At 31.6% G+C, this 17,086-nt stretch overlaps 1 protein-coding gene across 1 annotated transcript; it reads right to left on the minus strand.

Annotated features, from left to right (window-relative positions):
• Nucleotides 1–7,200: 7,200 nt before the first annotated feature.
• Nucleotides 7,201–9,022, minus strand: LOC124366892 (piggyBac transposable element-derived protein 3-like). Its single transcript, XM_046823491.1, has one exon. It carries the CDS (start codon nt 8,290–8,292, stop codon nt 7,201–7,203), a length of 1,092 nt encoding a protein of 363 aa, XP_046679447.1. The 5' UTR covers nt 8,293–9,022.
• Between the last annotated feature and the right edge of the window lie 8,064 nt (nt 9,023–17,086).

Below are 17,086 nucleotides of genomic sequence, written 5' to 3' on the forward strand. Positions count from 1 at the left end.
ATTTTATCAAAGCAACATAGAAGTTATTGTGGCAATTTAATATGAACACGAATACAAAAGTTTTATACTGAAACGTTGAAAACTTAATAAAAAGTATTTGCAGTAAAGCGGAATCCATTCCTTGTACACATTCTATTCTGCAGCTCTATCTCTCATACCGTTTGTTATTCACAGATTAGTTCACCTGTAGTTCCCAAACAAATTTCCTGGAATACTTAATATAATACCAGAACGGATTGTTGTGAAATAATGTCTTAAATTCAAGGATACAGCAGTGAATTTGCATTTTATAAGCACACCACCTTGTTTTCTTTTAATTGATAGAAGAATTTTCTATAAGAAAGAAATGATAATCAAAGGCAATAGTTTTGTTGAAGTGGTATGCTATCGAAAGGGTTTAAAATATCAAACGTTAAATATCATATACTAACTTTTTATCAGGTCATACTTATTTTTAGTTTGATATACTTAGATTGTTTTCGTATATGAATAGTAGTTGAATTGCCGTCAGACAAGTCAAAAAAACAGATTGAAATTAACCCGTTTGATAAATGGTCTAGCTGTGTATGGTTAGTTGGCTCTGATTTAACAATTATTTGTGTATTACGATTTTTTTAAGTAGTATAACAGACTAATAAAAATATGATCTGACAACAAATCATTTTTTAATAAATTCACCCCTTTGGTATCCTCTCATTACGACTTCCACCGAAACTAGCCTGGTTGAAAATAAATTTCATTCTGAAATAAAATTTCTTTATTATTCAAAGAGAAATGATATGCGCATATACAATGTGCATTGGCTCCCGACTCTTAAAATGTAAGATTAATCTATCCATTTGAGAGAATAAAGAATTTTCATTCAAAAAATGTTTATCATATAAATGCAATTATGCAAAAACAACGATCGTTTCTTGGCACCTAACTATTCTTTGTTATTCAAAATATTTTCAATATTATATTATTCTAAAATATGTGCCACACAAAGTAGCCTAACAGTGTTTACGTGTGTTAACATGACAGCGTTAAACACAGTAGTAAGTTTGAATAAAATAGCCTTGAAAAAATAGTATTTGACAAATAAAACTACTAATTTTGTCTTGTTGACTTAAGATCAAGCTAGCAAATTAAATCAAATAACACATCAGTTAAATTAAGGAGATCGATCATTAAATATTAGTAACTAAGTTTATAAGTTACGACAAAATAAGTTTTAGTGAGAATTTTATACATGCATTTATAACGAATTTATAAATTAATTTAACGCATTTATAAATTCACGATCGAGATTCAATCGGCCTACGTAACACATTTGAAAATCTATACGAGGACAGATTGTAGTAAGTTGAATATTATGGATAAGTTAATATTCCACATTTTATTTTCTGTATTTTTATTCATTTGTTTCCCCAAGCAATCAAGTAAATCTGAAAATCTATAATCAGTTTATTATTACATTTTCAATGTAAGGTCTAACACAATTTCCTGTATATAGGGAGGTATTCAATAAGTTTATAAACCTCTCAGTTTAGAAACTAATGGCCATGTACAGAAACTACATTATAGGCATACTTGTAAGGGTTAGTTTTTATGAGGAGTTAGCAATACAGTAATTACACCTTTACGTAATACTTTAGAATTTTAAAAGTAATTATTCACTGTAACCATGGTAAAATTTAAAATCTCTTATTACTAAACAGATACCTAATCGCTCGTTAACAAAAATTAGTGGAAAAATTTTTAAATTCAATGTTGCATCCTATAATATACCATTTTAATGAATATGTTGTTAAATTAAAAAAAAACCTATTAGTAGTAGAAATGAATTTCAGTTAAATGAAATACGGATGAAATAAATAATAACGGACGCACACTAGTTACTTTAATGTGAATATCTTAGTCACAAGAGAACAGTAAATACCGAGTGATCTACATAAACAATTGTAGCCGTGAATACCAACTGAGAGAAACAACTGCGGAACAACATGCGACCCTTGCGGCACTCCATCCCTCATTGTAACACCCCGTAATTGAGCTCCGCTGTATAAATTGGCTGCAAAGGACTACAAAACAGCTGAAAGGTAACTGCATTTTAAATACCATGTCAGTGCATTTAAGAAATTTAATATATTTTAAAACGGTATAAGCTCCTAAATTGCACATAATATAAATTAAAAGATTACAAGTTATATTGTAATTAAAGTTGTGTTTTTTTATTAATCAATATTGGTATGGTAGCAATTATACATATTCTTTTAGATAATTTTAATTTAAATAAACAGATTTGTAATAAATGCTTAACTATTTTCTTTACTAAGTAAAGAAACTAACTATCGTGTTTTAGCGAAGCTGTTCATTTCTTAGTACCATACAATTTAGATTTAAAAGCCTAAATATAACAAGTGTTTTACTATAACAACTTATTCAGTACACTCATGAACTAAACCTGATTTAATTTCAAGATTCCCCCCTCCCCCCCTCCCAATTGAATGCGTTTATTTTCAATACCAATATTTAGTTTGTAGATTTATTCTATTCTATTAAAAATATTTTGATTTTTTGTCAGAATTTTTGAAATTTTAACAAAATCTTGTTATCTGAGCTAAAAAATAATGCCATTACTATTAACTAAAATACTTTCATTAAACTATCCTTGAATACGTATTGTAAGCAAATTATTATTTTCGTTGCAGTGCTATTCATTTATCTACAATCACTTGTCTGAAAAAGAACAATTCAGTTGCATGTGTGTCCAATTCTATAGTCATGTAAGAAATAAGTGAATGCACCAGCAAATATCTTTTGGACATTTTTATTTATCTATCTCATATAAATTTCAACTTGTTTATTCATAAATAATTAATTGTATTGAATTACTGTAAAAAAATTAGTTTGTTGTGTAATTTTTAGGCAAAATATATTAATGCATTTGTGAACCTCTAATAAAAAATAGCCTCGTTAATTGAAAGAATCAAAACTAAAAAAAAACCACTTAAGATGGTTTAATTAGAATTAAGCTGGATTGAAACAGAATTTTGGCTACGATAATTTAGAAGACTAAATGGGGAACCTTAAATCAAATGGTGTCTAAGTGATACAGACTATGCACTTACGGTTTTATAATAAATAATAACGGATGATAATCATAAATTATGATGAATATAATATTCATACCGGCACCTAAGTATCATCAGATTGCTTAGCTTATGAATTGTTACTGACATTAGAAAATCTTGAAAGCCTTTTGAAAATTCAAGCATAAAAATAGTATTTTCTTGTACTATTATGACAACAGTCCATGTTTGTGTATTTGTATTCAATTTCACATATGTTAATATAATACGAATAAGATATTGAGATTGAGTGATAAGAGTATAGATATCATTATTTTAGTACTTTTATGTTCTCTTGTTTTAATGATGCCTGAGCATGTCCAATTTCAGCAACCTCATCATTAATTTTAATAATAGGCTCAAAATATTGAGGTCGTAAATCTGAGTAGAATTCTCATCCTTACTTGTGAAGTCATCTTAAATTGTGTTTAAATGTTCTATATTTTATTTGAAAGTTGTAATGTTTTTTGATTAAATGAATAGTCGCTTAGTGGTACTAAGGAATATTATGCTTTAATTTCTTTAAGTAATGATTATTTATGTATTAATGTGTGTATTCGTCAAGTTTTTATCTGTTTGTTGTAAACAATGTATTTTCGTGAATAAGAGAAAATATTTATTCGGGTGCTTCTTATAGTTTTCAGTGTTTCGATTTCTATAATTTACTTACTCATATAATCAAAAGATTTGTATTGACCAGTATATCTCTGGACAGAATAATTAATGCTGAAAATAAACACTTGCTGGTAGGTTCTAGGCTTGTAGCACTCAGCAACATGTAACTGAGTTATGGAAGACCACATCAGCAGTTCCTCAGTTGCTGAGTCAACTGTATCAGCCGTAGTTCAGGCTTTTGTTAGCGTTCTTTAAAACATAAACAGTTTGTATTAAAAGCCAGAATTGTACTAGTTTTTTATAGCACATTCCACTTTTAATTCCATTTTATTTTTTAACCAAATAGGAAATTCAAGCAACCACTTTTGAGATAGTTACGAACGCTAAGTTGACTCAAGGTTTCGTTTATTTCGGTTGATCACAGATTACATAATTCTACAGTTTTCGTGTCTCTTTAACTTCAACAAACGTGAACGTCTTTTGATCCTTGTTGTTCAGTTAAATATTTAAAAATAAAATAAATATACTGCGGTTGTGAGTTCTGAGCTACAAATTCACCTTCCTCTTAGTGTCTTGGATCTGAAATTGCGTCTGGAATCTGAAGCTGTCATAGACTTAGTGAGATAAAAATACAATAGAGTCATCAGGCACTCAGACTACAAAATATAGAGTAATATAGATTTAAGTGTCTTGGTGTTTCTTATGTAGAAATGTTATAAGGAGTTTATTTTGAGCCTGTTCTTGTCTGTTTGCCTTTGGCTCCCTTCATACGAACTGAGTCCAAACTCCAGGAATCGAAGCTCAAAGGAAATTACCTTTAATTGTAGTAGGTGACTTTAATTGTTAAGAGCGCCACAAAACTGTAGGCGGAAGCAGTAAACGCAAACTGATAAGGCGTAATGATGCCGGGTGAAAGCGGGAAGGGTGGAAAGAAGATAAGTTTCAGTCATAAAAGGGTTCGATTTCAAAGCCATTCATCTAAATAAAGCACCGACGTGGCATTCACTTACTTCACCTCTTTCAAAATCGATCGCTTTAATATTAAAAACATATTTTACTGCTTGTAATAACAGATAGCACTTGCGAACAAACCATATTATACTTTACAGTAGATAACTGAATCATGTTTTAGGTAAAGAGGTAACATGAATAATGTATAAGAGAACTGTAGAGTAAACCACACCTGGGTCACGAAAGGAAAATCGTATGAATTATTTGAGTGGATGAATATTTGGGAGAATTCCAGCATTAGAATACGGTTCTTCTTAAGAGTTATAGTTTTTTTTAAAGCATGACAAAACCATCAAGGTCAGAAAGTCTTAGACTTTATCGTTACGAAATGAAATCAAGTGGAATCCGGCCCTGGCCTTGATTGCTTATTAAAACTATGGATAAAACTCCCCTTGACTTATCAACTACTTGAGCCAGATATGTTACTTTCCATTTTATTTGTTATTTTGAATAATGCATCCTGAGCCTATACAATGAATTTTCCGAAGATAGTGTAAAATAGCAAGAAATATGAAGCTTAAAACTAATATTTGTCCAAATGTATACACTATCAAAGCTTTAATTTACGTCTCTTTTCTCCATATTGGGAACTGATCTCCTCTTAAAAAAATGATTCTGTCCAATTGGTCTTAAGGAAGTAGTTCAGGGGAAAATGTAGTGTCGTTACGTTGGTTGCAACATAGGAAAGGACAGTGGAATATATTTGCTCTTTTCCTTAAGTTTACAAAATAACACGTTACAGTTGATTTACCAATTTTGAAACCCAACTTTTAATATGGCTGTTGTTGTGTACGTAAATGCAATTTTAGTTTAAATATGAGTTTATTTTTTAATTAAGTTCACAAAAAACGTTGAACACCAGGATATTGTGTCTATAGATTTATTTGTCAGAAGACTAAGGATTTAGCTCTCAAATTTTTACCACGTGATCTAAATTGATCCTTCAGGTAGACCAATTATTTACTTCAACAATCAAAAAGGGCAATTTGGGTAAAATTAGAAACGTGAAACATAATGCATTCGTCCATGACGGTTCGTTCAGTATTACAACTATACTATTACAAAACTACCAGTTGCAATATTGTAACGTACTGTTGAGCCAAGACGACTTAGAACGTACCGTATATATCATTGTTTAGATAGATAATGTATACTGTTTAAATATTAATTATATTACAATGTTACATAGAAAATACATATAAGAGATAGTTATAGAAAACTACATCACGTATAAAATATTACAAAACATTGAAAAGAAAATTTTAAATTATTTTTAAAAGGAATAAAATTTAAAAGTTAAGTGTGGTAAAATTTGTCCAGTTGTATTAAACAAAATAATAAGTATGAATAGTATATGAATGATAACTCAAAAGTAAATGCAAGTCATTACCAAAAATTATATTCTTAAATTGTGGTGGTTGACCGTATTGAATGAAACACCTGTGGTTAGTAATCTGGCTCTCCTCCTTCAACTAGCTCCAGGTCGACCACCTGGCGGGAGCACTGTGCATAGTGTAGTGGTGGTAGTTACAAATATGTTCTCTATATAAATGTGACTGAAGGAAATCTCATATTACGAGGTTTTAGGCTGAGAAAAATTTGTGTGAAATAAATTATTAATAGCCTACATTTGGTGAAATATTGTGTTTTTCTAGGATTATGATTCATTTTCAATTGCAGGTTTAATTGGAAAATGAAAACTCAATGTGTGGTTGACTAAATCAAACAATCGGGCTCAATTAAATTAGCTTCCTATGGTAAATTACTGCTAAGAGTTCTTCATTAATTTAGATACCGCATTTAATAATTAGATTTTTTTGTGTAGCGTTCTGTCTTTATCCCATTAGTGCCCAGGAACTTTTTTTTCTCAGATTTAGATTTTTCTTTAATATTGTAACAAATTAGTCCTATAAACACCAAATATATGTGTATTAGGCTCAGTATATACTTAAATGCTATATTATGAGGTGCCAACAAATGTGGGCACTGGGCATACATGGGTAGGGTCAAAGTTATTAAGCAATTGTTAAAAAATACAGAGTTAGTGGTTTAGGTTAGGTAAATAACCACTACAATTGTATCATATATTCTGTTTATTTTATTACAAAATATATAAAAACCATTAAGGATTAAGAAAAATTAAAAAATGTTACAAATGGCAGGACTATTTACATACATGTTGTCAAGTTCAGGAGTGAAAGTTTTCAAAGCATTTTATATGACATCCAACAAGACACTGTTTACACTTTTTCCATGTGTTCTTTCTACAGAGGCCACATCGTATTTGTGTCGGGTTAGTTTCCAGGACATGAAGACTGTTGGAAAGCCGCACACTTTCTTCAACCCGTTCTTTTCCAGTGACAGACACACGGGAAGCTCTCTGACGTTGTGGGGTATATTTCTGGAAGTATGTCTGCACAATATGTCTTATAAAGGACAGTAGGTCTTTGGGATCTTCTCTTCATTTTGGGGTGAGCCTGTATAATTGCCAAGCATTATTCATTGTAGCATTTAAAAGGTACGCTAGAAGTGCCCAATACCATTTCCGATTTCTAATGCCAATTCTATAGGTTGATATATTCTGGTCAAGTTGATCAACCCCACCCATGTAAGTGTTGTAATTTATGATACAGGCAGGCTGTTGAACATCAACTTGACGCTTTGCCACACGACACCATCTCTTGGCCTTACCCATGGGCTGTACGCCACATCTTGTTGAAGCAACAGTTACAACATTGTTGTCATTATACCTTACCAAGGTGATACCTGTTTTTTGTTCAGTAAGTTGATCGTATGAACCTCGTGATTCCTTTTTCAAAACAGTTGCTTCCTTAAGTGGGGCATTTTCAACTCGGTTAGCCTTTATTGTGCCTGTAGCATCGTGCCCCTTTTCTGACAAATAATCTAGTAGTTTTAAAGAGGTAAAAAAGTTATCCATATAAATACTGTATGTCTTGTTTTGAGGCAGCTCACTAAGGATATCTATTACAACTGAACCACCCACTCCAATTTCAGGGATGGTGTTACCTGTTTTCTTACCTTGGTATGGTTCAGCCTGAATCAAATACCCCAGGCGGGTACATACACACCAAACTTTGTACCCAAACCGTATAGGTTTCCCGTGTATATGCTGTTTAGCACCATGTCGTCCAAAGTATGGAACCATTGATTCGTCGATGCTTATATTTGCATCGCCAGGGTAAGCTTGAAGCCATCGTTCATTCAACATATTCCACAAAGGACGTATTTTGGCAAATTTATCTGAGACATCTAAATTTGCATTATCACAGACATGAAAATATCGAAGAATCTCTTCAAACTTGTTTCTGCTCATAGCTTTTGACACAGTGTCATGATGAGTGTCCGGAGATAATTCCCAGTACATCCTCTTCCGTGGTACAATACAATATCCACTCAGAAACAATATTGCCATGAATATGCGCATTTCTTCTATTGAAACATTAAAAGATTCATTACCACTTTGCAAGGCATAAATATTAGTACTCTCAACAACATGTTCGATAATCTCATTAGTTAAAAGTTTTTCAAACATTTCTGTTGGAGTGAAATCTTTTTCGAGCCACGAAGGCCTTTCAAATTCCCTCTCAGGCTTATTAGGAATGTCAACATTATTCCATGTTCTTTGTTTATCTGTTTTTGTCTTTTTTCTTGCATTTGACTTGTGGGAACTCGGTTTTGTTTTAATTTTTCTTTTCAAACTTGGGAGCGACTGAGATGGAAGGTATTGTGATTGATTTATATTGTTCACTTGTAAAGATTGAGAAGTGCTTGGTTCTGTAGGTATGTATTGTCTTTGTAAAGAGTCTGATTGTACCGATTTAAATGTAGACACAGTTGCTTTCGGAATTACAGTTATAGGTAATGAAGACTCGCCGCTTAGATTGTTATCAACTATGTCTTGTTCTGTACATACATCTACTTGTACAATACCATCATTTGTGAACTGTTTTGCCTTTAACTCTGCGGCTCCACGCAGTTGATTTCCTGTGAAGTGAGTGAAGTCGGTGTCGCCATCGTCACCGCTATCCTCATCACTCAATAGAGGGTTTTCAGGCGGTTGAATAAAAACATCAGCCTCCAGAAAGTCGACTTCATCGAATAAGGCAGTGACTTCTTCAACGTTTAACCTGTAAAGGAGCAAAAATATTACATATCAACCATAAATTTATATCATGCAAAACAATAGTCTTGAATTCAAAGAACTCAAAACCCACTGATCAATCTTAGTTTTACGTATTAAAAAAAATAAATGAATCACATTTTTACAGTTACATAGGCCTCTATTTTTACTACCCAGTGAATCATAATTTTACCAGTTTGATTCATGTTATATACCATTAAATAATAATAAAACACCACCAGCATATATGCCCAGTGCCAACATATGTTGGCAGATTGATGAAAAAATACCCCTACTCTCTTGTGCCCACTGCCAACAAAAGTGGGCAGTTCACTTTAACTACAAATTATTCTTACAATTATTTGAATTTAAGGGCTAAACTATAAAAACATATTAGTTTAAGTCTATGTAAAAGCAAACATAACATTATGATTTTATAAGATTGTATTTGAAATATTATAGTATTACTTACCAGTTGTTTTGATCCATTGAGGTTAGAATACACAACAAAACAGAGCTGTCATTTGTAAACAACTGCCAACTACAGTACACCAGGTGCTTTAGTGAGTGCAGAGTGGCCAACCAGACATATTCCAGCACCAAATTTCCCTCGATAAATTTTTAGTGTATTGTGACGTATTTTAAAATGCAGCGCCCACAAAAGTGGGCACTGGGCACTAATGGGTTATGGAAAACATCATCAGATGTTTGCAACTGATAGGTTTTACATTAGCACGCAGAAAATAGTAGAACTTTTATGAGCACTCTTACTTTAATACAGTTACAAAGTTTTACAAAGCCAACTTCTATTCTAGAGTACCAGCATTTAATATAATCTTCTAATGCAAATGGTGAGTGAGGTTATATATATATATTTATGACAATTTTGGGTCATATTTCGGTAATTGTCGTCAAATTTGGCGGCAAACGGAATTTGAGAAAATTTTGTACTAAATTTTACATTTTGAAACTATTATAAACTAATTACAACAATTAATTAATTTAAAACACGTATTTCTACCAAAATGATCAGTGCCTTATGGTCTAATAAAAATTACTTTCTGACCATTTTTAAGGTTGCAGATTTTAGTAAAAAAGCGTCCAGTATAAGTACGAAGGTTGATGTAATTAATCAGATAAATATAGTACGAAGTTTTAATCACAACTTTAACGATTACAATTTTAAAAAACTCTGTTAACTCAACATAGTAAATTGTCTACAAGAGTATTTTAACAATTAGGAACTATCTAATTAGTGTCAGGATCGTTTAATAGTATTTATGTAATCAGGGTCTCACAGATTTGAAGTAGTGATGGAGGGGTTAACAGCCAGTCGCAGGTGCTTCTCTTCGTAATAACACTTTACCTCCGCCATCCAATCTGGGAATATCTTGACCTTTAACTGTACTTCGCTACGTTGAGAGCCGTTGTTTGGTGAGAGAAACTCTTTCAATGCTCTCTGAATACACGTCCTCATCGATATATGCAAAACAAAGTATTATTTGGAATTTTCGCAAGTTTATATCTACTCTCCTCTTCAGGGGATAAATTATACCGCTTTAAATCTTAAGTCCGCCAATGGAAAAACCTTTATCTCCATAAACGAGTTTTAATGTGAAATTCCAGGCCTGAGAAAAAGAAACACAAGTGAAACATCACTTCATAACATATATGATCAAATCCAACACATGATTGATTCAGAGGGTTGGAATGGTTATTTTGGAGTGATTTTGGTTTCTTCATAAAGTTTCTTTATTGGTATCACCAAGTGACACTGACATTGATATAAAACAATGTGCCATGAATGTTATGGACCGTCTGTTATAGTTGAGTTTACTACGTAAATCTTGTGTTCTATCGTTGGGGATTTAAGACTATAAATCAAAATAGTGCAATAAACAGGTAAAGATGGCGTGTGGGTTGTAAGAAAACGCAATAAAGAACTAAAAATTAATTTTCTTGAATGTTGAGAACTCACTTTGGGCAAAATATAGATAATCATGAACAAAAAATAATTATAATATATATTTATAATGAATTATTAGGTTTTAGAGGCAATCGAGTAAGATTAACACGACTCATTTAACAGAATTAACTTCTCCGAATTATTTTGGATTATAGCATGAAATTTTCATAAAAGTTCATTCATAGTTACGTTATAAAGGTAGAGAAAAGAGGTTAATCTCCTTCACGTTTTAACCATCAGGTACTAGATTAGTCGAGTCTTCTTTGTTTAATAAATTTCTCTTAACGAGACAAAGTGGTTAATTTAGGGCTGCTCCTTTCTCGAATCTTGTCAAAAACAACTTTACACTTTTCTTCTGTTTCCGGGTATCCTCTCTCTCTCCCACCCCCCCTCTACCTCTCCCTCACTCTCTCTCCCTCGCTCTCCCCCTCTCCCCTCTCTCCCACTCCCCCCTCTTTCTCTCTCTCCGCAGCTTTCCATTTAGTCTCCATCTTCAGTTATTGAGTCTAAATAATAAATTAACTGAACACTCATATCGTAGAAGGAATCAAATGAAATCTGAGAGTATTATAGGTAATTTATCGATTTTAACTAGCACAGAATTATTCAAGATATTGTTTCAGGGACTGACTGCATCTATTAGCATCAGACATATTATATTATATTGACATATTATATTGTTATACGATAAAAAAAAATTAATATGTTAGAACATACATAACAATATTTCTTTAATTTATTACAGAAAGCACGACATCCGTCATTACAAATAGTATAATCTATATTACAAAGGTATAGCAGCTCTGATGTTGTAAGAATAGTGTAGGTCTACACATTTTTATCGTAAGTTTTATATGAAGACTAATTACTTACAGGTGACATTAAGTTAATAGTAGTTGGTGGATTTTATGGAGATGATTTACAAGTCTATTATATTAACCATATATTTGCATAGATTAGAAGTTGAAACTTGTTTAATATAACCCTGTAGCCCAGTGGTGAATAATGCTGGCTGACACAATAGATTGAGAAACCAAATGGTGTCAAAACATCAGGTATCTTCTTCGACAAAAAGTATTTCTATTTATCTGTTTTGTAAAACCGCATTGATTATTAATTGTGTTCTTATTGATTAATTGGGTTTGCTTCAAGATATTTGTAAATTTCAGTTGGTAAATTAGAGGTTAAGTTACTTATCAAAAGTAAAAGTTCACTCTGAGACGATTATTAGGTAAGTAACATTGGAATTTAAGTATTCAATTACTTAAGCGAAACACGATTTCGACCCGAAAACTAACGTGACATTAGTATAAACAGTGCTTCACGTCCTCAGTACATTTGCTACTTATGGAGCCGTTGCAGTAAATGGATTAATCTCATTTACTTCACATAAATGTTGAATTTTTTCACCGCAATAAAAATATAGTTAGAATATTTTATATTAAGATAATCAAAGTAAAGAACTCGCATGACTTTCTTTGTTAAGTATTAAATTTGTCAAGCTCGATCTCACCATTCATTTATAATTATGCCATTTGGTGACCGCCCTTAAAAATGCTGTACAATGCTGTCATAAACAATGATACGAGGATCAAAAGAAAATCCGAATATTCCTCTCCGTAATGTTAACTATATGTTCTTAACATCTTAGAAAATTTTTATACGTAACAACACTTATATTTAATATATTAAAACATCCTTTAAATTAGTGTTTAACACAGAGATTTGAAATTTAAAAAATTTCAGTTTTTTAGAATGAAATACTTTTGAATTGAATGAAACAGCAGACAAAATCTTGTATTGTGGTGTATGGGCTCAAAAAGTGTAATAACTAAAAATCCCTGTGATAAACTCTAGTATATGCTGTTTTTAACACAGTGCCAAAATTCATTGATACAATTGTTATAAAAACCGATATGAATTAAATAAAAGTTTAAAAAATACCTCTTACGGAAAATCGCGATTACAAAATCTCTTACTCAGCTGGATAAATATTAGTGCTTCCTTTCCTTCCCCATCACGTGACCTAGCCTTCCTAGTTTTTTCAAGGTCACCTGCAAGTCTTTTACTTTTCCGCAGCAGCAGATTATTCATTGCAGCAACCAGATGCTTCCAAGGTGACAGTCCAAGTTTCTCCTTTATTTTGACTCTGATAATTAGCACATTATAAATATGCAAATTTCCCAAAAAAAATTTCAGAGCAGACAGAATAATAACTACACATTATGGTATAAGACACAAATTACATTATCGAGTAACTCATTAGGCTTTTGAGTGCTCCCTTGTATACAATTTTCCAAAATCCGAGAATCCGCCAAATTTAATATATTGGCTCTATTGGCTCTATTTCTAAAGGTAATTGGCTCTATTTCAAGCGTTACTTCCTCGAACTAATGAAAATGTTGATTGTGATAATGGACAGTTTTATCCAAGAAACTTTGGTTGTTCTTATACCATGTTCCGTCTTCAATTGGAAAAAAATTAGAAGATTTTCCGAAAAAGATTTGTGAAAATTGATAGTAAAGATTTAAAAAGTAATTACACCACTGATAGGGCAGTTTTATAGAATATAACAAATTATATTTTAAAAGATTTTAAAAAGGCTCATTTGTACTACTCTGAAGTATTTTTGAGGATGCACTAACAAAATCTTCATAAACACTTTAGCTGCTACTTAAGGCCATGAATACTTTAAGTACGGCATTATGTATACAAATAACCTGCAAAAGCTTGCTTTAATTCCTGTAAAAAATAGTTAAAACTAGTTCTTACTGGTATTAATAGCTCACTTTAAAAGTGTTTTACGAAGTCTTTGGTTTTTACTTTACTGCTCTTTGACGGTTAGAAACTATCTTAGAATGTTTTTAAACAGCTGAAGTTCAGTAAGAACAGCTGAACATTGGAGTAAGAAAAGTCTTATTATGTTTATGAAGTTGACCAGCGTGTCCCCAGAGGACAACGTTGTAAACCTTGATGTTTTAAGGACTCAGTTCAGTGGTGCAATTTACGGTACGGCACTCCGGGTAAACGGGGTCATGGGTATATTTAGCAACATTTCCATGAAATATATAATCGTATTTATAGTACCTAACTAAAGGCACTTACTTAAGGTAAACGTCGTAAGACTAAAGGTAAACGTTTACTAAAGGTAAACGTCTGTAAGACTAAAGGTAAACGTTTACTTAAGGTAAACGTCGTAAGACTAAAGGTAAACGTTTACTAAAGGTAAACGTCTGTAAGACTAAAGGTAAACGTTTACTTAAGGTAAACGTCGTAAGACTAAAGGTAAACGTTTACTAAAGGTAAACGTCTGTAAGACTAAAGGTAAACGTCTGTAAGACGGTTCAAATTTAATAAAAAAAACACATCCTGCAGGTAATGAATGTTTTATATTTATCGATATTTTATTAGATATATTTATGTTTATATGTAAAAGATTTTATTTTTTGGTACCAATGTACCAATATTAAATTACAGTATTGTCATAAAATGGACCATTGTGAAGACACCAAACACATGTCTTTACACTTCTGTCTCAATAAAAGCTGCAAGTGGAAGAGACTAGGACTTCAGGACGTCTGTGGAAAATAAAGTCTCTTGCAACTCTCCCTCCATTCTACATCAGCATCGCTACTTTCAAGTTTTAAGCACAATTCTTTCTTACCCACTTCTTACAAACTAACTGTTAAATAGAAGAACTTCCTACAGCAATAAAGTAACTAAATATATAGGTAACACTATGTAAAGACGTAAGCTGAAGTTCTGTAATGGCTTGATAAATTTAGTTACATTTTAATAACGTTCTTAATGAAGAGAGAAAGAAATTGACCAAAGTAGTAAATAACCTGCATTGACTAAGTAATACGTTACTCATATGAAGTTTCAAAATCGCAAAAAGATTGTTGACACTTTATCTATGATAGTTTTAGTAATATCTACTAAAGCAACATTGAGTATTAGCATATTTATGATAAACTTTAAGTCGTTTAGAACTTTTAATCTTGTTTTGCCCAGTTTCTTTTTCATGATTCATACAACTCATAAGAATCCAATCTATATTTCATTTTTCGTAACTGAGTATTTGAATAAGGGATTGAATCATCCATGATTAAAAAAACAAAAATGCCACGGTACAAGTATAGGATAGAGAGTGTACATACATTTATGTTTTATACAAAACAGAGCAAGAAAAGAAAACAGATGATTATGGAAGCCAATATTAATGCATCAAAAGAACAGATTGTTGTCTGTGGTGTTTAAAAAACACCTTAAAGTAATATTTAAAGAATAATAAAATATATATAATTGAAACAACATGATTTTATTCTACTATTTTCGATTGGATCCCTAAATCCATGTGTTATTTACCGTTCTTATTGATTACTACTCCATTTATAAGCTTTCTCAATGTTAAAAATTATAGCATACATGAAAAAAGTGTACAAAAAGTAATACAAATTTGACATTGCATTCTTTTTTTAATCTAAAACCTATAACAATATGGAAATAGCTTTATATTTTTGTTGTTTGAATTAAAACATTATGCTTGAAATTCAATTTTATTTATATATTTATCGCAAATATTTATACAAATTTTATTCTCCGGAATATGTGTACTATTTATAGACGAACTTTAGAGAACGTTATAAATAGTACTGTTTTTTAATCCTGTGAATTAGTTACAAACTTGAAATATTTAGTACCTCGAAACACCTTAGGAATTAAAAAGCAATTATATTTATTATAACTTATAGTCTCAAATTGGTTGCGTGAGTAATGGAAAAGGTGACAAAATTATTCAGCATAAACAACAAGTGAAGCGGGCATCAGTGTGTCCTAGTTATAGTGTATTCATACATTTTCGAGGTAATGGAATATTTCCCCCTAATTCGTTACATTATTCCAACTATATGTAGCTGAGGGGGTCGATGTGTTGTTTCAATAATGCTCTGTGGTTTTGTTCTAATAACAACATCAGATTCTCTGACATTTCCCAGTTAATTGGACGAGCTTAGGGCAACCATTAACTGTTGCTACCTTCTGTTTAATTTTCATTATACATTACCTGTAACCATATTTGATCGATTACAATTATAACACACTGAGAGAACATTTCAAATTTAACATAGTTAAATACGTTTAACAAAAATCAGAACCAAAGTGATCGCAAACAGCAGCACCTTGAGTTTACAGCATTGTAACGTATTTTACAGCTCTTCTCGTTTTACAACGATTGTAGTTCCAGTTGACAGGCCGTGTCATCTGAACTTTATTACAATATTTAATGGAACGGGAATAAACTTTATGGCATCACCCCCTCCCTCCACCAACAAGTTTTTGAACTTTATAATGAAATTCTTCCTACCTTAAAACGTGATATTTTACGTGAACAAAGTATTAGCTATTTACTGTTTGTAAAATATTTGTGTACTTTAGGTGTTCTGAATATTCATTAAATAAGCTTGTTATCTTTAAATAGGAATAATAATGGAATATTTTTATATCATTATAGGTGTAACATGTATTGTATATTATCAACAGATATACCAGACTTTTGTAAGATAAATGTAGTGGTAATGAAACGTATGTATCGTAACCGGTATAAATTTTAGCTTCCAAGTTTAGATAGGTACGTATGTACTTGCCAGTTTTCCGCGTAATCATAATGGGAAAACTATTTCCCACAAACGCAATTGAAAATTATGGAAATATAGCCAGAAGAGTTCAATACGTACCAACCACGCTAAAAGAAAGTAAAACATTATTTAAATTAATAATCTTTGCTTGAGAATAGGCAAGAATTGTATCCTAAGCTGGTTTAAAAAGTTACAAGTAAAATACATTCAATCCTTAAAACTATATAACTAGAAGTATGAGTAAATTTCAGCAGCAGGGTAAATGTACTGCGGGTAAATAAAACGAATACGTTTATTTTAACAACAAGTATTATAGTAAACAGCTATTTTACAGTAGTAAAGTAAAGTAAATTTCAGCAGCAGGGTAAAATTGTACTGCGGGTAAATAAAAACGAATACGTTTATTTTAACAACAAGTATTATAGTAAACAGCTATTTTACAGTAGTAAAGTAAAGTAAATTTTAGCAGCAGGGTAAATGTACTGCGGGTAAAATAAAACGAATAGTTTATTTTAACAACAAGTATTATAGTAAACAGCTATTTTACAGTAGTAAAGTAAAGTAAATTTCAGCAGCAGGGTAAATGTACTGCGGGTAAATAAAA

The sequence above is a fragment of the Homalodisca vitripennis genome, chromosome 7 (assembly GCF_021130785.1).
Source record: "Homalodisca vitripennis isolate AUS2020 chromosome 7, UT_GWSS_2.1, whole genome shotgun sequence".
NCBI lineage: Eukaryota > Metazoa > Arthropoda > Insecta > Hemiptera > Cicadellidae > Homalodisca > Homalodisca vitripennis.

Excerpts from the sequence above, each read along its gene's own strand:
- LOC124366892 (XM_046823491.1), bottom strand. The coding sequence starts at position 8,292 with ATGTTTGAAAAACTTTTAACTAATGAGATTATCGAACATGTTGTTGAG.